The sequence below is a fragment of the Micropterus salmoides genome, unplaced genomic scaffold (assembly GCF_014851395.1).
Source record: "Micropterus salmoides isolate LMB-PRFRI ecotype aquatic unplaced genomic scaffold, ASM1485139v1 Ms_hic_scaffold_1, whole genome shotgun sequence".
In the NCBI taxonomy this organism is placed as follows: Eukaryota; Metazoa; Chordata; class Actinopteri; order Centrarchiformes; family Centrarchidae; genus Micropterus; species Micropterus salmoides.
Window position 1 is genome coordinate 9,631,600 of NW_024040040.1, and position 26,529 is coordinate 9,658,128.

Genomic DNA, 26,529 nt, shown 5'->3' on the forward strand with positions numbered 1-26,529 from the left:
CACAATGTACGCTGCTGTTATGTGAAGTTGATGAACAGTAAGACTGTTTACTGCACCCCCAACCTATGATTTATAACAGTATCTCAGGTTTTTAGTATATTAATATACCACCACCCCAGGATACTGTAAAAACTAAATAACCTATATTTACATTTACAGTGGGTACGGAAAGTATTCAGACCCCTTTAAATTTTTCACTCTTTGTTTCATTGCAGCCATTTTCCAAAAATCAAAAAAGTTCATTTTATTTCTCAGTAATGTACACTCAGCACCCCATCTTGACAGAAAAAAACAGAAATGTAGAAATTTTTGCACATTTATTAAAAAAGAAAAACTGAAATATCACATGGTCATAAGTATTCAGACCCTTTGCCGTGACACTCATATTTAACTCAGGTGCTGTCTATTTCTTCTGATCATCCTTGAGATGGTTCTACACCTTCATTTGAGTCCAGCTGTGTTTGATTATACTGATTGGACTTGATTAGGAAAGCCACACACCTGTCTATATAAGACCTTACAGCTCACAGTGCATGTCAGAGCAAATGAGAATCATGAGGTCAAAGGAACTGCCTGAAGAGCTCAGAGACAGAATTGTGGCAAGGCACAGATCTGGCCAAGGTTACAAAAAAATTCTGCTGCACTTAAGGTTCCTAAGAGCACAGTGGCCTCCATAATCCTCAAATGGAAGACGTTTGGGACGACCAGAACCCTTCCTAGAGCTGGCCGTCCGGCCAAACTGAGCTATCGGGGGAGAAGAGCCTTGGTGAGAGAGGTAAAGAAGAACCCAAAGGTCACTGTGGCTGAGCTCCAGAGATGCAGTCGGGAGATGGGAGAAAGTTGTAGTAAGTCAACCATCACTGCAGCAATCCACCAGTCGGGGCTTTATGGCAGAGTGGCCCGACGGAAGCCTCTCCTCAGTGCAAGACACATGAAAGCCCGCATGGAGTTTGCTAAAAAACACCTGAAGGACTCCAAGATGGTGATAATTAAGATCCTCTGGTCTGATGAGACCAAGATAGAACTTTTTGGCCTTAATTCTAAGCGGTATGTGTGGAGAAAACCAGGCACTGCTCATCACCTGTCCAATACAGTCTCAACAGTGAAGCATGGTGGTGGCAGCATCATGCTGTGGGGGTGTTTTTCAGCTGCAGGGACAGGACGACTGGCTGCAATCGAGGGAAAGATGAATGCGGCCAAGTACAGGGATATCCTGGACGAAAACCTTTTCCAGAGTGCTCTGGACCTCAGACTGGGCCGAAGGTTTACCTTCCAACAAGACAATGACCCTAAGCACACCGCTAAAATAACGAAGGAGTGGCTTCACAACAACTCTGTGGCTGTTCTTGAATGGCCCAGCCAGAGCCCTGACTTAAACCCAAGTGAGCATCTCTGGAGAGACCTGAAAATGGCTGTCCACCAACGTTTACCATCCAACCTGACAGAACTGGAGAGGATCTGCAAGGAGGAATGGCAGAGGATACCCAAATCCAGATGTGAAAAACTTGTTGCATCTTTCCCAAAATGACTCATGGCTGTATTAGATCAAAAGGGTGCTTCTACTAAATACTGAGCAAAGGGTCTGAATACTTATGACCATGTGATATTTCAGTTTTTCTTTTTTAATAAATGTGCAAAAATTTCTACATTTCTGTTTTTTTCTGTCAAGATGGGGTGCTGAGTGTACATTACTGAGAAATAAAATGAACTTTTTTGATTTTTGGAAAATGGCTGCAATGAAACAAAGAGTGAAAAATTTAAAGGGGTCTGAATACTTTCCGTACCCACTGTACATTATGATAGAAGGATTTTTCATGTTTTACATGCTGCTGAATTAGATTTTCTTTCTTCTCTGCTTGTAGCCTATTCTGCTAAAAGTGGCCGAGAAGACTGAGAGGAAACTGGAAAGTAAGAACAGGAAATAGAAGCAAAAAGTCAACTAGGCCACTCACATCAGAAATTCATCATTGCGAATTAGGCATTGCTAGATACCTGTGACGTAAGGACTACTCAGTAAACTACTGTAGCTGGCAAGCTAATGGCTAACATGCTAGCAAGTTGGGGAAACGCTAGTGATAGTCAGTCACAATGGCTCTCCACACTGCTTTCTATTTGACCCCCTCCTCGCGTTTTGTTCTCAGGATCATTTCATTCAGTAAAGAGTTATTGAAGAGGGGAAAACGCTCTCTGAGCTGGCTAGTTTGCTAACTGTCAGTTAGCTAGCCTAATCGCTAATGGGACAATACTTTTACACAGTTCTCCTGTCTCATACAAGCCACTGCAAACCATGCCTTCTTTTGGGATCATTTCAGGCTACACTCTAGAGAGGAGATTAAATAAATCCCTTGCCTTGGCAGAGACTTTGAATAGGTTTGGGAGGTAAAATTTGAGGATACAAAAAACAGGTATCTAAACATGGCAGTCCAATGAACGTGCTCCTTTCTATTATCATGGCGATGAGACATGAGACATTACTGTCCTTCTCTGCTCTGCCTGGTTGATTGCTGGCACAAGTGACTGACTAAAATTGTCTCTCAGTAGATTATTTTTTTAAGTATTGGACCTTATGATACAGATTTTGATATTTCAAAATGTAGTTTTGAATGCATGTGGTGCTCAGAATTATATTTAAGGTAATGGCCCTTCTGTAATGAGTTTTTAACCAGTTTTTCTGGGCCAAAATCATTATGTGGCTTGTAGGTACAACTTTAACTGTGGAGTGATGTTTGGGTGACTTGAGGGGTAATTTTTATTCTTTTCTATTGTGGAATGTATGTCAGTCCAAGCAGAGCCACACAGTCAGCAAATCCCACATGTCCATCTCTCAGTAATCCTTGACTTCCCTACCCGGTTTGTGGCCCTCAGCACTAAACCATCTGATTCTTACTGAATCTTTAAGGAGATTTAAAGAAGGCAACTTGTTGGTAATTTGACTATAGTGTGATCCTGAAAGTGTTTCACAGCAGTGAGCAAAACAAACCCTTCTTTGGGTTTGAAATATTATTCCATATCACACTGTATAAATTAACTTTCATCAAAATAAACCATGTTAATTTGGGCTTTCTTGAATGGTACTTCACAGTGAGCTTTCACTTAAACATCCAACAGCAGTGGTTTGCAAAGAAAATCAAATTTAATCATATTCTGAGATCTAAGCTGTAAGATAAGATGTAACTGTGATATCCTGTCCTTGAATATTGTTGCTACGTACTTAACAGAACATCCCTCTTTACCTGTGGTATCAAGCTTATCTTGCAAAAGAGAAAAGATGAAACTGTAAGCAATCAAAGTTGTATTTTTATTTAATTTTGCCTTTGTTTTGCTTTATGTTAATTAAGGACTTTATGGTTAAAAATCTAGTAGTGAAATGTTTTTACTGTCGGAAAAAAGTATCAAACCACTCCTTCAGCATTTCAGAGTCCAGACAGTTGTATTTGTACCTACAGTAAATATTGACATGTTCTACTGGCGTATTAATTTTTAAACGTCACTATAGGGCACATCTCCATCTTGGCTAGCCAGATGCTGCACTTTCTATAAACAAATGCCATTCAAGCAGCTCTGTGCGGCTAAATGCTGCTGTCAGCATGCTAACGTGGATGATAATGTTTACCATCTCAGCTTAGTGCTAATATATTCCAACATTAGCACTAAATACAAAGTAGGGCCACACAATTAGCTTCGCCAGTCCTTGTGTTTCCTTGAAAATTAACTGAACATTTATCAAAAACCTGCATTCTGTATTCACGCTGTGTAGACATTAGGTATTTCAACTGGCAGAATGTTTTATTTATTTATTTAATAATTATTTGCACCGGTTCTTTTATGTTCTGTTTGATAACTCATTCTGTAAGATAATGTCTTGTAATTTGTAGAGAAGATTGATTATCCCAATTTGTTTTTAGGGAAAGTGGAAAATGTAAATTACTCCAATTCTAGTTTCTAAATTAAGAGTGTGAATGATGTAAAACTAACGTTATTGAATGTGTTCATGGTTTTGCAGAATGGTCAAATATCAACGTTCTTGTCCGGCCGATAGGGTTTGTGGTTGGCAGTGATGTCTGAGAGAGCGGCAGGAAAATACAGGACAGAGAGGATGGCAAACAATTATCACAGCCACCTGGTACACCCACAGTGCTGATGTTGCTCCGGTGTGACCTCTCCTCCAAATCTTCACATCTGATCTGCCAAGTGGCCACCTGAGTTGAGAGCTGCTCTGCTGCCGTTTGAGGACACACCGAGGGCCCCCTCTCCCATCCCTTCAACAGTTCTCAGCTCTGTTATAACAGTAGATTTTACATGGGAGCGCTTGATCCTAGTCTGTATCTCTTTCACGCTCAAAAACAGCCCTAATATGGCTCCGAGATATCAGGAAAGTTCTTAGTGATGTGGGGAGTTTGGTTTTCAAGGCTGTTGACCGTCAAGATGGGGGAGATGGAGGACGAGGGGGTGTATCATCGCAGGAGCTGGTGGGCGGCACTGGAGGCCTCTTGGCTGTTTAACTTCTATTTTTTAACCTTGTACATTAATCATTCAATCCTGAATCGCTTTAGTGACATCTCTGAAGTATAATATACCAGAGCTCTACATACCATACTACAGGTTTTATTCCAAACTTACAGCAGATCCATTGGTTTAATGTTTAAGCTCTACTGCTTTTAGACTCCTGACCTTTCCTGTAGCACCACCAGCAGGTTTTAATTTGTCCAATCCACCTTATTCTGAGCCCCGTGATAGCTCGCATGAATTGTGGCCGTGATTTCCACTTATTCCTTTCATTTAACCGGCACCTGAAAGAGTTAGGCATATTCTTTGGGAAATAAATGATGCGGGAAGACGGCGTGTCCCACCTTAAATGGGATAATGTGATCATACCTCTGCCTACCGAGGGATGGGAGGACGACCTGTCATGTGTAATATTTTTCGACAGGTAACACTTGAGGCGCTTATTTTCTCTATCACCTCTCACTGTCTCACTATGACTGATAGGATCCAACATGAACATGATATATATATATATATACATAGCATATATTTATATACAGTTTTGGTCATTTCACATGAGACTTCTGTTTGTTCCTCTCACTGGTTTGAATAGCTAATTAGCAAATGTTAGCGTGCTAACATGCTAAACTCAAATGGTGAGCATGGTAAAAATTAAACAGCAGCACGTTAGCATTGTCACTGTGAGCATGGTGCCGTGCTGGCGTTAGCATTTAGCTCAATAGCAAAGCGTACAGCCTGAGGGCTGCTAGCATGACTATAGACTTAGCCTTGTTCTCTTGACAGGCAAAGAGTAAATGTCTTCAACAACCGTGTGGTACTTCATTATTTTATTCAAGTTTTGTTCCCATATTCATCAGCACTTTCAAAATGTTACAGGCGCGACAGTTCCTTGTTCTGGTTTCCTGAAAGAACGGTGATGACACCCTCACTCTTTCTTAGGCCGTGCCTGAGCTGAATGTTAACACCGACACTGTTATATAAGGATGGCAGTCTTGACCGCAGTTATCTGCCCTCCATCGCTCACACAGTGACCTTTCACATGTTCACTCCCTTTCAAGCAAATAAATCCACACGCTGATTGCTCTCCCTGCTCTGGCCAGTCGTTCCTCCTCATTTCCTCACTGTCATTACCTCCAACACTTTGCCGGTAATAATTTCATTTACAGTATTTACCTTGTGATTAAATCGTGAATTCCCCTCATATGTTGTTTTTTGAAGAGACCAAAGCGCAGAGGGTCAGCACATACAGTGAATGATACGACAACATGAATCTATTCTTATATATTCTTATTTTAACATGTTCCCAAATGTATGAGTACGTCTCAAGATAAGAATGTGCATTTACATGTGTAATCTGTTGCTATTTTAATTTTTCAATGTTTTAAAAGGTACAATATGTAAGAAAAAGTCTATTGTGTTGCACAGATGTCTACTGAAGTTAGCATGCTAACCAGCTAGCCCTGTCCTGTGTTGTAATGCCACTTGTGTTTCGAGAGGCCATAGTCCAAGTTGTTTCATCTGGGAGATGTGTGCGAGCAGCAAGTTTGCCATGTTACACAAGCTCTTATGGCTTTTTTAGTCTCTAAGAAACAAAATAAACTCACAAAATGTCAAGAAATGAAATACATATAATCTACACATGGTTTCCATATCAAACAGAAGTTGACTGAACTTGTTAACTCATCACAAAACAGACTTTATTTAAACTTGACAGCAACGCAATAAAACTCACCTGTTGTGGTTAGTCTTTCCACTGTTCTAACAATCACCAACTCTTTATTATAAATAAATCCTTAATTCACAGAGTTAGATGTGAAAATATTCTCTTCACGCTGTTGCCTCTCTGATGCCTGACCTCCCTCTCGCTTCTCTCCAGCTTGACACCTCTCCGGTCCCCGCCTGAACCCAGCGTGTCTTTGTCAGAGCCGCTGTAAATCACTTTGGCACTTTTAATACCATTTTCTTCATTTAAATCTTCCAAATAACTCTGTTCTGTTGTAAATAAAAGCTGCATCATGTCCACTGTTGTTAATCTCAAACAGGTTGATACAAAGCTGCATTATGCAACTGGTACAAACTAATTTGCCCTTCTTTTTGTCTTGAAGGAAAGGTTCCCATTTATTCAAGTCTCAAAACAGAACTGACATGCTCAAAACTGTTTCAGTCGTAATCATTTTCTATAACGGTAAGCAGTAAAGAATGTTGACTTGTTGTACACAAAACTGAAATTATATATAATATATAGAATTAAGACTGCATTTATCTAACAGTTTTCACAGTCTGACATTTGACAAATACAGAAAGATTCTTTGCTAAAAGGTTAGGGTACTTGTACGATACTTCAGTATTTAAATTTTCTGCTACTTTATACTTTTATTGGAAAGTCAAGAAAATTAATAAAAATAAGATATTGTTTTATCTTGTTGCAGAAGAAAATAGCTCGTGCTCACAGATGATCTGCATACGTTAAAAAATATAAACTTTGGGCCTCAATTATTTAACACTCACACTTTAACACAAAGAGGCCAGGTACTTGTACTTTTGATGTTAAAGTAAATTTTGCTGGTGATATTTTTACTCAAGTCATTTTGAATGCAGGACTTTTACTTGTAAAAGTATTTTTACAATGTGGTATTTCGACTTTTACTTAACTGAAGTATCAGAATATTGCTGCCACCACTGAAACTCAGAACTCTAAGAAGTAGAACTAACTAATACCGAAGTGAGGTCGAATATGACCTCAGGTAAAAGATTAGCTAAAAACACCAGTGCAAACCCAAATCAGTCAGAAAAGGATGAATGTGTACTTTTGCGCCATGTTATTGCATCAGTTTGGTGCTCACGCTATGGTGCTATGATGTGTTGTCCACTTTGAATTTAGGTTTCCAGTTCTCCAGTGTAATCTGGTGAAGTAGCTTACACACAAACAGGGTTGAGTTGAGGATGAACGGGGGCTGATAGTTATATGTATTTTAAGTGAGCAAATACTAACAGTACAGCTGAGCTCAGTCCAGTTTGTTTTGGTTTGTGTCAAAGCCCCCACTCAGCATTTTTCGGCTGTGTTTATCATGGAGCGACATCTCAGAGTTGTTCAGTCAATATGTACTGGGCTTAGGTCAAGCCTCCTGCAGTCAGCAGGCTCTACATCGATAGAGAAAGCAGAGCCACCCTGACCTATTCAGCAGCCTCCCAGAGCTCTGATCCAGCTGAAAATGAATTCTTTAAACCTTCGGAGAACAGAGCTGCAGAGCTGGAACTGAGCCAAGAGGGATCCTGCGATCAGAGCACTGCTTAATCTACTCAACATGAAACCAAACCTGCGAAACAAATTCGCATCTACTGGAAATTGGGGTTGTTTCCCACCGTCAATAGGATTTTTACATCAGTGGAAAGGCAATTCTCAGATCTACCTGTTTTGAAATCCATCCAATTCAGTGTTGCGCCTGCATGCCAGACCAGGCTGAAAACAAATCCTACCATATACATTCATGACAATGTTTTCCTCAGAACTAATCTACAAGACATGGTTCAGGGAAATGGATGCGATATCCTGATAGGTGAATCCAACCCTCCATGTCCATTGTCAGTCAGACCTCTTGCTCAGACGTCCCATAATGCTGTGTACTCTGCAGGGCATTTCCAGTTAAACTGTTCGGGGTTACTGGAAGCTTGTCAATACTATTGATGTATCACTAAGTCTCACAATGCTGTTTTGTGACTAAATATACACTGAACAAAATTATGTTTTTGCCCCCATTCATCATGAGCTGAACTCAAACATCTAAGACTTTCTCTATGAACACAAAAGGCCTATTTCTCTCAAATATTGTTCACAAATCTGTCAAAATCTGTGTTAGTGAGCACTTCTCCTTTGCCAAGATAATCCATCCATCTCACAGGTGTGGTATATCAAGATGCTGATCAGACAGCATGGGTATTGCACAGGTGTGCCTTAAGCTGGCCACAATAAAAGGCCACTCGAAAATGTGCAGTTTCACTGTACTGTGAGGACGACGAGCATGCAGATGGGCGCCCATGAGATGGTTCCTGACCGTTTGTGCAGAAATTCTTTGGTTATGTAAACCGATTGTTGCAGCAGCTGTCCGGGTGGCTGGTCTCAGACAATCTTGGAGGTGAAGGTGCTGGATGCGGAGGTCCCGGGCTGGGGGGTTACATGGTCTGCGGTTGAGAGGCCAGTTGGATGTACTGGCAAATTCTCTGAAATGCATTTGGAGACCATTTATGGTAGAGAAATGAACATTCAATTCACAGGCAACATCTCTGGTGGACATTCCTGCAGTCAGCATGCCAATTGCACAGTCCCTCAAAACTTGCGACATCTGCGGCATTGTGCTGTGTGATGGAACTGCACATTTTCGAGTGCCCTTTTATTGTAGCCAGCCTAAGGCACACCTTTTCAAACCCATGCTGTCTGATCAACATCTTGATGTGCCACACCTGTGAGGTGGATGGATTATCTCGGGCAAAGGAGAAGTGCTAACACAGATTTTGACAGATTTGGGAATAATTTGAGAGAAACAGGCCTTTTGTGTACATAGAAAAAGTCTTAGATTTTTGAGTTCAGCTCATGATGAATGGGGCCAAAACAAAAAGTGTGGCATTTATAATTTTGTTCAGCGTATCTTTGTTGAAACCCCTACAAAATACCAAAAACCTACCCTTGGCCTAAGTAGCTAGTTTATGTAATTCGCTAACAGTGCTAATATACTACGAACAGCTGAGTCAAAGAATTATCTACATTGTACAGTAATAAAATGACAGCTTTTAGGCCTATTTGATCTACATTTGAAATTTCACTTGTTTCACTAAACTATGTTTTAGCAGCAATTTAAAAAGCTAAAACACCACAGGCTCTGGAAGCCCGTCAATATGACTGATGGATCACTAATCAAGGCCCCCCGTTTACGGTTTTCACCTTTACACATTGCCCTTTCAGACGTGTTTGCTTCTCAGAATTGACATGGCTCGGAGCATTTTGTTGGTGTTTGTGTTCTTTTCTGCTTTGTGAACTTTTATTTTGTAGCACAAATAAATGAGTTTTGATTAGTGTTACAAACCTGAGCTATTGAAACAAAATGTCGACTTGAAAAAAAACACTGTAGGTTAAGTATTGTGGAGCATGTGTTTCACAACCACTTCATAAAAAAAAACTTAGAGATCACTTATTTGGGAACTTGTGAAAAATAGTGTAGATTAGGCGTGTGTGAAATTGACAATATATCTAGATATTTTCTGGGATTTTTTTGGGGGGGGATTTTGGTCAGGGTTCATGGGGTTCCCCTGACTTTCCCAGTCAGAAATCCGACGTATGGGGGCGTTCCAGTTGAAATTTCTGAGTACAACTGGAACGTACCATTAGCCCCAGAGTTAGCATTGACGTCTATCACTAATAGCTACTGTATATTTTAGCCCTTACTTCTGTCATAGCTGTTGTCTTAGTGGCTTTGATTCGGTCATCATCACTGTCGCGGCGTCTGAACCAGAGGGTGCTTTTGTGCTGGTACCTTGGCTCGTTCAGGTCTGTTTTGGACAGCTGACTCCCGAAGCTTTTCAAATTCTTGATAATCCGTGCGTTGGTTAGTTCGTGGTCTTTTGACGGCAACAACCAGCTCCATGCGAGTGAGGTTGATCCACGTCCAGTGATTCAAGCGAAAATTTGTCTAAATGACATATTAGACGGCGAGGCCGGTGGCGTCAGTGTTTTATCTCCTGGCGCCGTTCACTCACTTTCTCATTAATTTTTTTTAGCAGTTATTCCTTGATTCACTCCGGCACACGTGTAGGCTACTGCATGCATAACCCAGTTTTTTGCAATGTGTGTGATGTAGCCTACTCGATAGTTTCTGCTCAAACATCGTTAAAACAATTAAGATTATAGTAGACTATATCGCAATCCCCTACTGTAGACGCTGAGGATTTTAACTTTAAATATGCTCAGTGTCCTGTTGCATTTTGGACAGTGCAATTTAACTATTAAACAACTAGCTCTGATAATATTGAATAGATCTGTGAATTTGATCTGTATTTATGTTGACACTTTCCAGAATCTTATCATGTCTGTGCTCGTTTCTCACTATGTGGAGTGTCAAGTCAGTCAGCCTTGCTGTGTCAGACGTGTCATTTATCTTAGCAGTAACTATAGCTAGGACTGAGTTCCCCTTCCAGTTTCCAACCCTCAGGCCATTGCTTGGCAGAATCTTATTCAGAAAATAACCTGACATGTGAAGCCATTTTAAGCTCACTGAAATTTGTAGTCCTCCACTGCAGCCCTTCTGTGACCCCATTTGTTCGAGGGAGCACTTGTTGGTAGAAGATGACAGTGTGATCGTACAAAAACAAGGGTTGCACTGAATTGCAAACCATATTATTTGATGAGAACGCTCTGCCTGAGTGTGTCATTTTCCAGAAGCACAGATACAGCGCCTGGATAAGTTACATCACTGGGGACCGGGATGTAATAAGTGCAGACATCAATGCAGGAAGACAGACACCCGTATGCATCCCCATCCTGCTGGATTATCCGAGGGTTGCGTCACTGACCCGAGGCAGCCACTGAGATTTAAGTTGTGAGTGCATCAAAGTCCTGTCAACAACATTTTGTCAGGATTGAGTACGTTTTTTTTTGTTGTTGTTGTGCGTGTGTAATATCTGAAAATGCTCTTTCAATTTTGGAGCACCTAATCATGAAACAGACCAGGTGGCCCCATCTTGAGTTCCATCGAAAAAAAAAAAGTCCTTATTTCTGGGGATTTAGTTTCAGGGATCCCGGTTTAATATTTTGCATGCTCAGTACATTACGGTGCTCAAACGAATTCCTCTCATCAAACTAAGAAATGCTGCTGAAAATAGTACAGGTAGTGTGTGAGCCGCTGTTCCACCGCAGCCGTGATTTGTGTGAGTGGTAATGATCTGTGTCATTCAGCTTCTAACTGGGATCTCACTCTGCAGCTGACTCATATGCTTTTTATAGCCGTCCCTGTCATTCCACTTTATAGCTGCTGTGTCTGTGTGACAACACCGTCCTGCTGTGAAGAGAGTGCTGATACTTAGCTGGCATGTTGACTTAAAGTTTTTACATACCCGGGAGCTTAAACCAACATGAATACAGTTATCTTGGAGCTTTAGCTATTTGTGAAGCGTAGTTCAGGGATGGAAGCTATTGGCTGTAGGGTGACCAGATGAGAATGGGTGAGATTCGGGACGGGGGGGGGTCTGGCTACCGGTACATTGAGTGTCAATGAACATTAACACACGTGAAAATCAAAACACAATGCTTAAATTAATTATTTTGTTCATGAAGTCACCTGTCTGTTAATAGGAAAAACACAGCTGTGGATATAATTTTTATATTTATTTTATTCATGTCATCAGTGCAGTGTCACATCTGACGTGTCAGATCTCTCCGCTAATTTCCGCTAAATTCCACTAATCACAACAAAACAAAAATGGGAAAAGAGCACAACAAGTGTTAGCCTACTTTGTAGATATAACAACGCTGTTGACAAAATGTCCAGATAACCTGCAACCCCACTGGAGCGAGAGAACTATACAACGATCAGTAGGCTATGTTTAATTAGGATATAATCAAAACTCATGTTAGGTCTAATTTTCCGGACAAACCGGAAAGGGGTCGGGACAACTGCTCGTCTGGTCATCCTAATTGGCTGAGTAGTTTCATGTCTTGTTTTGGTACTGCATCATTGTTATTACATTAGACACATTTTACTAAAAGCATTTGGAATGCCTTGCACAGTCCCGCTTCTAAAGCTCATAAATTAACATGTTATATCATAAGATAGATATGAAGCTAGCTCAGCTTAGCAAACATAACAAAAAAAATTACTGCTGGTTTAAGGTGTCCACCAAATTTTTGGATGAAGTTTAGACTAATATGCAGCATCAATATTCATATTCATGCCATGCTATGCATGTATCCATTGAAATGGGTAGAAATTGCAAAGAAACTAAATATAATTGGGACAACATTTTTTGAAATTGGTCCAGCAAACAGCACATTTTACATTGCATTTTACATTACATTGTGCACATTTTGCACATTAAAATCCAAAAAGAAATGTCTCCCCATTAGCTTAAAAGGACTAGTTTGCATCACTAATTAGCTTTACTAACCTCAGCTCCTCCAGTCACCCCCGTCCTCTCTTTTCCAAAACCACTTTTCCAAGGACTGAAAACTAGTTTTAATCAGTCTGTACAGGACAGAGCTGCATGCTATGTCAGTTTAGTCTAAGTTTGTACCTGATGTTCTCAACATTGGACAAGTAGGCAGTAATAAAATACAGCTTCCAGTTACTTTCTATAAAATGAGCTAATGTTAAGTTACATAGCAGCTGTGTAGCTGCTGTAGAAGCTGCTCAGCTGGGCAGTCTTAAGGGGAGATGTTAGCTAACTTAGCGCTAACCGGCTTCACTTTTCCAGCAGGTGGGAAACAACAGACTTCTTGGTCTTGAGAAGCTGACACACTCGCTACGCACCTCCCGCTTCAGAGTTACGCTGCTCTTATAACACCATCTGTCATGTATGTTCCGCATAGAACGAGGAGAGTGTGCCAGTGAAAACATTTGTGTGCATAGTTTAATGATCGTGGGAATATTTAGTAGTGGCGGTCGCACTGCCGCTGCTGAATGCATATAGAGGAAACACTGAGTACTGAGCGAGCGCCGCACTTGGCAGCAGCGAAACAGGGCTGCAACGTAATCCTTGCGGGCAATTGCGCCCTGTCAAAGTACGTCCACTGAAATGCTTGTTTTTGCCACTCACAGGCTCAGATTGACAGTACAAGTGTCTGACAACACTGAAAATGGATCCTACAGGGATGGACCTTTAAAAGCGACCTTTTTGTTTAACCAGAAACAGTCACTATATCGCTCTCGTCAAAGCCGCTGCATCGGTCGGTTAGTTTGTTATCGTGTGATTTTGGTATTGGGTTACACAATAATGCAAACAAACTAAGCGATCGTGGCAGCGGTACACAAGATTACTAAATTACTATTTTTATTTTTTTTTAAAGGAGCACAGCTAATGTATTTAGTCAATGTTTTAATGTTGACACAACAAGTCCTCTTACCTAAACATGAAAATATGTTGATTATCAAGAGTCCAAAACAAAAACAAGTTGTCAAGTATCAGTCGAGCGACAAGCGTAGCTGACCTTAAGTACTTTATGCCACAGTGACAATTAACACGTAATAGTTGTTATGCGGTTGTAGTTTGGTAAGGTTTAGGCAACATAACTACTGGGTTAGGTTTAAGAAAAGATTGTGGTTTGGGTTAAAATAAGTATGTAATTAGTATTATGTAAGTCAACTACTAAACATTTGAAATATGTTACTCTCCTGGGTAAAAGTCTTTAGTTTCCTTAACAAATCCATCCAGCCCACCACCTCCTTACGTGGACTTTGTCACTCTTCGTCACCTGATTTCCACTAGGCCACTAGAGTTCGTGGCCTAACAAGAACACAAAAATATGGGTCGTAATAAGTTACTGCATAATCGACCTACAGGTCTGTTTTTCTCATGAGGACGTGCTGCAACATTACTAATTCTTTTCATTTTTCTATACTTTGTTTTCCTTTTTTGCCTCCAATTTTTTGCAATTACTTTTAAATCAATTATTCTCAGCATCAGTGGAAGCACAACTTCCAATTATGTCTCCAATTTTTGCTTTGTTATCATTTGATACAAAAAAAGCAGAAACTTTTGGAATCAGTTTTTAAAATCTTAGCAGGTGATTGAAGTTTTGTAACAGATGAAAGTGGATTAGGAAAGCCTTGGTTGTTGTTTCCTTCTATCATTTTATGTTGCAGCAGCTGCTTAGGAGTCATGTTAGTTCTTTGTCCAGGTTGTGAACTGAGTCTCAAACAGGAAAAATTCTCATCGTTAAAGACAACAATGATCCTATTGAATGAATATTGAGCAAATACTGATATTCCCTCTGCTGCTCAGTGGTTCCTCTTGTCAGGTTCTCCCACAGTCATCTGTGTCAGATGACAGGCATGTGAATTTGAATGGTGAGGGGAAGCCCTGCGCCAGGGCGAAGCAGAATGGAGGAAGAGCTGCTTTGCATGACAGATTTACAGGAGCTGTCAGCCTGAAACAGCCGCTGCCTGTGAGCTGCTGGAATGACCAAAGCTGACCCGCTTTTACAACACAAAATTTACAGCGGGGTACGTTATCCATCTAAGCTGAGCTGTGGATCCCCCCCGAAGCAAAGCAGAGAGAAAGTCTTTGTAGTTTTAAACAAGGGTCATCTCATTACATCATGAATTTCTCTCTGTGGCTGCTAATTTATTGCATTGAGCACTCAAATAGCTCAGTAATTCTCCTCATCCTTTCACATGTAGAACAGCTCACTAGCTGCTGTTTGCAACATCAGTAGATTATGAAACAGTGCGACACCCCCCACCCCCACACTCACCGTTGAGACGCGGCCTCTCCACTATTTGATTTGAAAATGTTTTTCCGCTCTCAGATTGATGCATGCTTCATGACAGCACACAGGTGGCAGCAGCAGCAGCAGCAGCAGCAGCAGCAGCAGCAGCCCCCCCAACCCCCGAAGGCATCAGATGCACACTTTTCCAACCTGCCGATTATTTTATGTGCTGGACAGAAACACGACATAGGAGCACATAAGCATTTAAAATTCACAAAAATCCGAAAAAGAAACCTTGGTGTTTGTTTTAATTTGTGTAGTTATTTTGTTCTATTTGTATTTACTAGGGCTGAACGCTGTAAAAGAAAATAAAATAAATCTAATTGCGATTAGTTTGACTGATATATCAGTATTGGAGGGAATGATAATTTTTCCATGATTATTCAAAATTTTTTTATTGAAAAACACATTTTAATTAATGTGATTTTTGCAAGGATGTTTTCTTATGTCTGAAAATGATGTGTAGGCTAGGACATTTCTGCAGCATAACATTTAATATAAAAATGGTATTTTGACACATTTTGCCTTTAACAAATATTGCACCTGCAATTTGAAAAATTGTTCAAGGCCATATTGCAATTTCTAGCATTTACCAAAAAGATGAAATATATTGTACTAACTTTTTGCAGTAATAGCAGCCCTGTATTAGTGTTCTCCTGGGGGCTTGAATTTTTGGTTCTGAGTACTGGTAATTTGATTAGTACAATGTGGCATTGTTGCTTGTTAGCTGACCAACCTTCAAATTATGGAGTAATGTACAAAGAGCATACAAAAGGTTACAGAACTACTCATTTCTCAGAGTTTTAAGTGTGTTCAATCAGCCCGGTCATTTGGCATCCCCACATCTGGAACCATGAAAGAAAGACTGCTTAAACTAGCTTCTATTATTTGTAACGAAAACAACACTGCGTGTGTGGGGGAGCTTCTGGTGTCTCAGCAGGTGTTTAGATAACGTGAATAAAAAGTATTGTCCGGTGGGAATCAGTGCTAACGGTTCTATGCATACATAACTTGTCTCCACTCAAGCTAGGCTAACTAGCTTTCATTTTCTGAGCAGAAAACGTGGATAACATTAATAGTATTAATAGTTAATATTAATAATCACATTAATAGTAAGACCACCTGATGTGTCAGCTTTATGTTGGTGGACACACACACACACACACACACACACACACCCACCCCTCATGTATAATAGCAATCATTGTGGTGAAATTCAGATGCCTGTGTTGCTGACACTTATCTGCTAGCGTCAGCGTTTGAATTTTTAGGCTTCATAGGAGTTGCATGTAAGCACTGGCAGACAACATCTTCTTGGTGTATTTTCTCTACGTAACTGTACCTATCCAAATAATCATGACCACCTTCTCCTTGATTTAATATCTGTGAAATTATAATAATTCAAGTGTTGGCCAATGTAACACCTAAGCGGGATGGGAGGGGTGATATGCTGTGTGTACTAACGGCCAGGCCGGGGCTGAAATCAGTTGCAGGCACAAAGCCCTGGTGGAAAGGGTTGGCAGCTTGGTGTCTTTCCTGTCTGTGTCTCTGGGCTTCAGTACATTGTTTGAAGCAGACTAAGCTGCATGGCGACAGAGGCTTTTTGAGTGCCAGGTTCCCATTCACACTGATCACACATTAGACTGATCAAATCAGACTCCAGGCCTGCTTCCTGACTAACTCAATTTGCTCTCATACGCTTCCCTTTTCACGCTGAGCACATGCACGCACACAGGGCTGAATGCACGCTTAAAAACGTGCACACAAACAGAAAACCAACAGAGAGCAGGGCAGTACCCATTGAGCTCTAATGAAAAGCAGAAAAAGCAGTTACCTTGGCAACTGCCAGCACACATCTTCAGGAGGACCCAGATTTCCGTTCTGACTGCGATGGTATTGTTTTGGTTCTCTTTTGATAGCAGCAGCAGCATCCCTAGACGGATTATCTCACCGCTGGCAAGAATTTATGCTAAATCATCGCAAATTAAACAGCAGCCATTTTCGCAGACAGGAAGTCCTGAAAATCCTCACTCGTGGCTTTAACACCTTCGACATACCCTGAACTCCTAACACATGTAATCAGTGATGGGAGTGATTTTATCTGCTGCTGACAAAAGCAGAGGTTCATGGGAATTAAACTCTCAGAGTGATTTATCCAAATTACCCTTTAACATGCAAAAAATAAATAAATAATAAAAAGTGTGTGTGTGTGTGTGTGTGTGTGTGTGTGTGTGTGTGTGTGTGTGTGTGTGTGTGTGTGTGTGTGTATGTATGTATGTATGTATGTATGTATATATATATATATATATATATATATATATATATATATATATATATAAATAGGTTTAGTCACTACGGTTTGAATAAATATGTTTATTATGACAGAACATCCACAGAAAATCATTTGTTAGTCCTGCTTCACAGGTATAACCTGTATTAAATTGGAGACAGATCTCCCAGCTAGGCAGTAAAACCAGTGTTGACCTTTTTTTTCTTTTTGAAGGTTGAGTGTATTTCCTGGAAACAGGTGAGAGGATTTAACCCCTACAGTACAGTTTATTCCACACACATACTGTATCAACATGAAGTCATGTATGTGCGGAATATATTTGATTTTACAAAGCATTCAGGTCCACACTGTTCTCATCCCCATAATCTGATTATTATAATTGCCTGTGCAGTGTTATCTTTGTATGTTGGTCTAAACAGGACACAAATCAGACCCCAATGTGATTTCTCAGCATTTGAAAGTGCAGTGGAGGTTGGAGGAGGGGCAGACGCTTTACCTTTTCAGCCTTGTGGAGGCCCTGGGTGTAATTTAACCAAACATCCATGACAATTTAAAACCACAAAAGGCAGTTAAGTATGCCACCTCCAAGCTATAGATGATCCTCTGTGGTTAAATAACACAGGGGATAATTAACTGTGTGTGCAGTGTGTTCTCTTCTTTGATATCTTTCTCTATAGGGCTTGATGTTTCTGTAGGTGGCTATCATGCCACCTACAGAAACATCACTGCTAAACTTTAGCAACAAATGTAAAACCAATAATTCCCATGACAGGTTGACTTAATTCTGTGACAGACTAAAAAGTTTATTTTCTAGTTCTCATATTATTACTTAAATTTTTTTTTTAAAAAGGCGCTAAAACCTATTTTCTCCATGATCTTCTAACTACCAACAATGGAATCCTACATGTATTCAATATTTTTGGCCAAAGTCTGAACCATTTGGAGAGATTTCTTCATTTCTGTTCGTGGTTTCTTTCTCACTGGTTTGAAGTAGGCAGCACACAGCTGGGAAAAACAAGATGTTATGTGTTTCAGTGCACCATTAGGACTGTTTAATCACTTTCAATCAGACCAGACGTGTAGGTGCCGAGTTTGTGTGTTCAACTCTTAGTTATAGCCAAGAATTGCTTGTTGCTTATTTAGTCAGCAATATTTGATTTATAAAGAAATGGAAAAAATATTCCTTATGTGTGTAAAACTCTCTTAATGCTGAACATATTATTATCCCACTTGGTAATTACCTGATTGCCGCTAATGGTTTGTTTTGTCTGTGATTCATGACTTTTGCACCCCTATTACTTGAAAGTGTCAGGTAGTCAAATGACTTAACACTTTTGATCACTTAATAGCGGCACATTTCTTGTATTATTTAATGGCAAGACTTTTCCCTTGTATGTATAACTGACTTCTGCACGACAATAGGTGACATATTGTGCTGCCATGTGGTCATAGGAGACCGACAGGAGCTGCGTCTGCCAAGCAAGCAGTCCAAGTTGCTGAGGTTGACAATAGAGTAACTTTGAATGCACTGCTTTGCTGTATGACTTGCCATACTAACATGAGACAGAACATGCGCCATCTAACAGATGATGGTACCCAAACCTAAACAGGCCAGGTTCTGCAGGCCTCAGGGGAAAAGTGCCTGAAGCCCAGTTCTCAACCAAATAAATGAAAGACAAAATACCCTCCAAGAATAAGTCTCACAAGTATTTTAATGAAAGAAAATGCCTCTTTAATAAGGTTTAAAAACAAATGGGAAAGGGGTTTTAAATGAAAACAAACATGCGGGCCTGCTGGCAAGGTAATGGTGGGGCAGGAAATATTTGCTCATTTGACACAAAGGCTGCCTTGCTTTAGGCACTAAGGGCCCTATACTCACTCTGAACTCAGGTCTAGAATACTCTATTACTTAAAAGAGACCGCCAAAGAGGTCTCAGGTGGTCCCAAAGGACAGCACTACAGGTTGATTTTGTCTGTGAACGTGCATTTTGCACACATACCAGAAGCTTCCCCAGAGTCCCCAGGTGTGCAGGTATGCTCCTCCTCTAATGCCTTCCAGAGTGGGCGTCGTCACACCCTGATTTGCCCAGAGTGAATCACCCAGCTGTATTCACTCACTGCCGAGGAGTCAGTCCCCAAACCCTGTGCAACAGGTGCTCTGAATGATCCTCTAATCAAGAACCAGAGTAATGTTGATATTGGGCAAAACCTAATGGGAAAAATGTATTAAAATAGCAGCAAATACTTACAGACTGCTACAGTCTGCATGGGATATGCCAACATCACTAGCCATTAGCCTATCACAGATATATATCTGCATATATGTTGACCAGTAGTTAACCACAAACTACAAAAATGGAGGAATATAATATAAATGCAAACATGCAAAGGTGTGTTATTAGTTATTGGTGACTTTTTAGCTGCACTAGCAGCGTAGCTCTAGCAAATGTGGCTAATTAGCACTAAGTTAGTGGTTGTTGTGGGCATGTTAGCATGCTGACCTTAGCACCACTGCAGTCTCAAAGCGCTTTTAGCATGGCTATAGACACTTGGGCTTGTTTGGTTATCAAAAATATATGTAATATTTATTATATAGGCTCGAAAATCCAGTTTCAGTCACACTCAAACATTTTAAAAGGGGTCATGTCACATAAAATGTTTATTTTCTTTTTCTTTCTCTTCTGATCTAAAAGTTTGGGTTGTTGCACTTTATGTGCTTGTAACTCTCTTTTTTTTATTAAAATACATTTAGGGTCATGCTGCCCATTTAAAAGCAAACCACAGACCCGCATGTAAGCGGTTTGTCGGCCAGAGTTCAGATGACCGTACCACCAGGTTGGTAGAGATTTCAGCAGCAGGAGGGGGTTCTAAACAAATCCGATTACAGTTTCTGTAAGATGGATTGTCTGTGCTTTTAGCTGTAATTTCCCTTCTTTGGTGTTAATCCCTGTAAAAAGCACATGAAGAAATAGCTAAAAATGAGAATGAATCCAGTCTGTGGTTTGCCCTTGGTTCATTTTGTTTTGCTAAGCTTTCCAAGCCTGAGGCTTTGGCTATTACATGTCACCATCTGTCTCCTTATGCACATTCGTCTGCATTTTCTATTACATTCTGCCTCGCAGTGAACTACAGCAGAACTATGCCACGGCTTAGATGGAGCTCACTTCCTATAGTTGGTGATACAGGGTGTTGGGCCGAATCTTGCCAAAGGGGGTCTATTAAGATCTACAAGGAGCGATGAGAGGTTGCTTTCACTCAAGCTATTGCAAGCCTTGCTGTCAGTATCATTAACATCGGAAAAACTCACTCTCACACTCAGCTCAGTTGGAAAGGTGGGTCCTGTTTGCTGTACAAGTTTTTGTGCTTTATCTTTTTTTGGGGGGTGATTTTAGCCTTTATTTTTGATAGTACACCTGAAGAGAGAAGAGGAAATGTTGGGGAAAAAGAGAGAGAGAGAGAGAGAGGATGACAAGCAGCAAATGAGCTGCGGGTTTAGCAGCTCATTTGCTGCATAAAAATAACCAACGCCTCCTGGTGCTTTATCTTAAAGGGGCTATATGTAAGTCTTTGATTTTAATAAATCAAATTGTCATTGCCTTATTGTCAATGGGCTCAAAACTCACTTGCTTGCATCAGCCACTATTCTGCTTTTAATGTGAGGTCTCCGGGTCGGATTCAGCTCTGTGCGCGCTCCCGAGCCTCTCTCAGGCTACAGCGACAACACGAAAGCTAACGACATGCTGTCCACTTACACCATAAGTAAAGATACAAAACAACAATAAAGGTTTATGTGCTGAAGCCCATCAGACCAAACAGGTTCAGAGGATGTCGAGTAAGAACAAAGTGAGCATTAGTAAAGCTGGAGAAACACAGAGAAAGTCGCATTAGCTCGCAGGCTAATGGTGAGCAGTTGCTAATGTTATCCGGTGCAAAGTTATATGCTTTCCATGTTACTTCACCAACTAACGCCACCCATGTCACTATCCTGTGTACCACTGTTTTTAGCCTGCAAGAAAGTATGTAACGGCAAAAGCAAATGTGGAGCGATTTGTTTACTAAAGGTAGCCTATAGGGATGCAGCCAGGAGCAGTCAGCTAACGCTACAATAGCTCGGACCTGCCGCTGTTTTCTTCGTCACATTCAGTTTGTTTATTGTGGTTTTACCAATACTCAGGTACACAGCTTCTCCACCTCTCTGTCGCTGTAACTAACGTGACCCACATAACATAAAACACTGCAACAGAACGGTCACAACAACCCAGAGGAAGGAAGAGCCGTCCACTATCACTAGTTACAGTAAAGTTACTGACTGCGGTCTATAAAGTGTGACACAATCTCATTATAATATTTAGTCCAGCTCACTAACCGTTTCATTATCATCCAGTACATGTAACTGTGCTGACACTGCTGAGCTTCCGGTGACAGATTCACAAATAGTAAAGATAGTTACTGAAAGCAGCAGGCGAGCTAACGATGTAGCACGTTGGCTAAATGCAGTAAATGTACCATGATCATGTAACGAGCGTGGATTAGTTCAACCTTCAGCTGATAAAACTATTACTGTAACGTTGCAGTGGGAGTTCACCTGAGTTTCCAGCTCTGTCTGTTCTCCCTGTCTGTCTATAGCCGCTGTCACTCTGCCTTTTTTCGGGAGTATTAAGCCGATATGCGGCTTGCTGCGCTGATGCGGTGCCGGTGTTCATCTGCCTCTGAGACGGGAACGTTTAAGTAACAGAACCTGAACATATCTGGAGAAAAGCCGCAACCTGCATGCTGGTGTTCCTGCGTTTATTGTGGTATTTCTGTATGAAAGTGGTTGTGTTTCGGATTATGCTCGCTCATGACTTCAAGCGAGCACGCGTACGAGCACACACCTGGTGGCAATGTTAGAACCGCACCGCTAGTGGCCGCTGGAAACTCCATAATGCCCCTTTAAATGAATTGTGGTGATTCGTCATGTAGACTGAGTGGGACCAAGAAAGTTAGTGTTTTCTGATTTTTGAGTTGAGAGAAATGAGTGACGTTTATGAAATTGCACCGCCGTGCTTCTACGGCGATCACAAGAATAGCAAACATGAGGCTGGTATCTTTATTAAAGTGAATTAGTGATGAATCACCCTTGTGCATGAATCATACATTAATGATAGCCTTTTAAACATGATCCAGGATGATGATGAAGATACAGAAAAATAGAAATGCATGGCAAAGATTGCCCCCCCCCAAAAAAAGGAGCTCAAATCTTATTAACTCCCTTGTGGTTTGCACCCTGACCTACATTAAATTAAACTTGAAAGAGAAAAGAAACTTAATGAGGTTATTGAATTGCATTGTTGTACGTTCATAAAGTATATGATTATAAGGCTTTTTGAGTTTTGACAAATTACTTCATAGCTGTGTGGTAGAGCTGAGACGATTAGTTGATTGACAGTAATTAAACAATTTTGAGAATCGATTAATTCAAGGAAATTTCTTCTTAAATATGAGGATTTGGTGCTTTTCTTATATGAAAATGAACTCTCTTTGGGTTTTGAACAGTTCTCTGGGAAATGGGCTGTGCATTTTTCACTGTTTTCTGACATTTTGTAGATCAAACATTAATGGATTAATTTAAGAAAATAAACTGCAGATTAAATGAAATCTAAAATCAGATTAAATGAAATCTAAAAAATAACTGTTAGTTGCAGCCGTAGTGTGGTGTTAAAGTGTCTTTAATGTTTATTATTGTAAAAGTTATTGTAACATGTTGCTGCAGCAGCTTTTCATAATCCATAGCCCATAAATAAGCAAATCATTACTGTATTTGGCATGGTTTACTTTCTGTTATGCTCTGCAGTAAGATTGATCCAGGATCCCAGTGGGGGCTCTGCTAACAGACTGGCCTTGACTTATATCTCCTGGGCTTTCATTAATGCATTAAATGCTAAGTATCCATTTTGGAAAGGTGTTTTATCTGATGCTCAGTGGTTTGGATATACAGGCAACCACTTTAAAAAACAAGGTGTTAGGATGACAAATGGACAAATGATTTGTGCAAATCTACTATCAACAGATGGAGACCCAGTAGAGCCAAACTACTTTGACTCACCAATCCTCAAGTGGATCGTGAACCAGCATCTATTAATGCCATCTTCTCTTCTTCTTCCTTCTCCTCAGACGGCCTATAAGCCCTGGCTGTGCGCTCAGTATTTCCCCACCACCCAGCAGTCCTGTCAGAAGAGGGTACCGTGCCATCAGTACTGCCTGGAGGTCCAGCAGAGCTGTCCGTTCATCCTTCCCGATAACGATGACCTGATCCACGGCGGCAGCCCCAGCTTCATCTGCACAGGTCACTGTCCAGTGTTACTTCCTGTTTACTGATAAGCGCATCCTGCGTGTTTGCATGTGTAGGTGTTTGTGTGGCTTTGCACTCTGTACCGCCTCAGAGAAAACCTTCTCATTTAATTTATGTTAATGAATAGCATTTTATAAAACGATGCACGGTATTAATTTATCCACAGTGGGTGTTTCCATATTGACTGGACAGTATTCCTCCAGGAAAACAGCAAGGCTTTTCTGAAGGCTTTCTGATGACATCTAGTGGTGTGTTTGAGCACACCCCAGCTCAGGCAAGGGCATTTTAACAATGCATTGATTAATTGAATTTGGCCTGTCTCTCAATATTTACTGCAGTTTATACAGTAGTACACACCAAGGACTCTGCCTCAGAGGACCAGACGCTGGCTGGATGCCAACAAACAAGTTATCTGGAAGAGCTGAGCACCATAACAGACGACCACACTGGTGTTTTCAAATGTATGAGCAATAGAGAAAGTATTAGTGGGGGAAGGGTAGTCAGAAAGGGGTGAGGGTAATGTGGGTTTCCCTTTTGCCGAAGGCAGGGTAGTCTGACTTTTTTGTGACAGAAGGAGAGGGTTTTTAAATTTTTACTCTTATAAATATCAGCCTTTCCTTGAGAGATGAATAAAAAAAAAGTATTTAGTAGTCGCAAATGATTTAAGGTTTAGTATGCGTTGTGAGTCATAAATATGCACTTTATAATATGCAGAGGACATCAATCCTTTTTGAGCGTTTTCACATCACAGTCAACGAGCCAAAACACATAATATAGATGTTTATGAATCACGGATATTAGATTAAGTCGTTTCCTCCTTCACTTTAGTCTTAATTATAGTAAAACATTTTGAAGTGAAATGTATCATAAAATTGGCCTATGATAAGTAAAGTAAAGCCTTTCATCTATCTGCAAGCCCTTTGTTTATGTTTTATTTATCTATTTATTCTGAAATAGAGAGCTGTTCAAATATTTATTTATTTTTGTTTGACAGAAAATTGGAAATTTCACTTCTTTTGTGTGTATTGGTGGCTATTGGGAAAATTATTATTCCACTAGATTAAGCCACAAACTCTTTAGTTCGTAATAGTGTAAGAGTTGTACCAACTCAGTACTATCTTTTCAGGTATTGGGGAGTAGGTTACAGTTAATTTGTAGGTATGGGAAGGGCACAATTAAAAATATAGTTAAAAAATATTGGGCAGGGTCTTGCTTTAAAAAAGAAAGTGAAAAATGCAATTTATTCCCCCCACCCTAATACTTTTAATACATTCCTATTAAGAATGATAAAGTTGTCAGTTTCACCCTCACAGGAGCAACAAAACCAACAGTAGAGTCACACAGTCCTGAGTCCTGACTAATCAGGTAGAATCACCTGCGCAGGTGAACTGAGGGTGAACTGAGGTGAGACATACGTATTTAGTGTACCATTATGGCAACCTTTAATGTCCTTAAATAAAGAGTTTTGCTCATTTACTTTCTTAATTCCTGATATATTTTTAGTCTAAAAGGAAGATAAATCCATGTGAGATTAGCCAGTCCTAAATCTGCTGTCATCACCCTTCAGCTGCTCCCTCCCTCTGCTTTAGCTCGGTGAGAGCTAAGTGAGGTTTTCCCCTCAGCAGTCTAGTTATCACTGTGCAGATGAGTGCAGTGACAGCTCCTTTTACACGCTGGCAAGTTAAGAAATCCAGAGTCATCAACTGATGCAGCAATGTGTCACCCTCTGTGTTGGTTGTGGACTTTAAACTCGAGTTCAGCTGAGGGTCACAGTGTCTGGTCCACTACGTCGTGATTAGAGCTACAAACTGAGGTCTAGTGGGGAGCGTAGCTATGTTCTCAGGGTCCTATGTTCCCCCGCTCAGTATCCTCTATGACACATTAAAAGATTTGGCCCAAACCTTAGTTTAAAACAATGAAAAAATAATTAACTTTATCAACAGAATGTGAAGAAGTAACAGTGCAAGTGTATTGTGTTGCAGAGATATCCACTCATGTTAGCATGCTAACCAGCTGTTGTCGTGAGTCTTTCCACTGTTCCAACTATCACCAGCTCTGGTTTGGTGGAAATAAACCCTTAATTCGAGTTAGATAACGCTACCGCTGCCTCTCTGATGCCCCACAGTTGTCCCCGGGCCCGGTTCTGTTGCCCGATCAACCAGCTCCGGTTCTGGTGCTCATTCCAGCTTATTAGCCCACTGATGTTATGCTCTTTTGTATACCCTCAAATTTGCAGGCAAGACAGGTTTGTTTTGATATCTCCACAGCTGCTGAACAGATGATTACCATTCAAACTGCATTTGAAATGTCTATCTAGCTGTTTTCTTTTGCAATTTGAACTGCAAAGATAAACCTTACCAATCTTTTACAATGTTAGTTTATATCAAGAGACACACATGCTGGGAACATGGGTCCCTGGGAACATAGAGATGAGGCTGTCTAGTGAACTTGAAGTGTCTACAGAGCTGAAGGATGTCCAAAAGGACAGTCAGTGTTGATGAGATAACCACCGCTGTGCTATAATTAAACTATTCAGTGCAAATTAGATTGTTGTCATTAACGGATGCTCTTTTTAACTGAACTTTAACCGTTTTTTTTAACCAGGCTTCATTCAGATGCCCTACTTCCTTTTAATCCTCGCATTTCTCCTGAAGATGGGCTATATTAGGTTATACCTAATACTGTATCAGTTTGGTTATTTATCAGGCTGATTTTGGCCTTTTACTGGACCTAAATAAACAAGTCATGTATGATATGCACATATCATGCAAAAATATAAATACTTTTTTGGTTATTTGCAACTTCATTCAGAAATACTTTTTATTGGTATCAGCTGTCAGCAAACCAAATAACCTTGACTGTGTGTTATTAATAGGTACACACTGTATAGTGAGGAAAAGTCAGATTTTTTTCTCCTGTGTCATCTCTTTC

At 40.5% G+C, this 26,529-nt stretch overlaps 1 protein-coding gene across 1 annotated transcript in view; it reads left to right on the forward strand.

The window, feature by feature from the left end:
• The window catches only part of fam155a (family with sequence similarity 155 member A), a 40,658-nt gene that overhangs the window by 10,499 nt on the left and 3,630 nt on the right, over positions 1-26,529 (forward strand). The window contains exon 2 of the mRNA XM_038717426.1: positions 23,421-23,592. Coding sequence (XP_038573354.1) covers positions 23,421-23,592 — 172 coding nt within the window. The remainder of the gene's footprint in view (positions 1-23,420; positions 23,593-26,529) is intronic.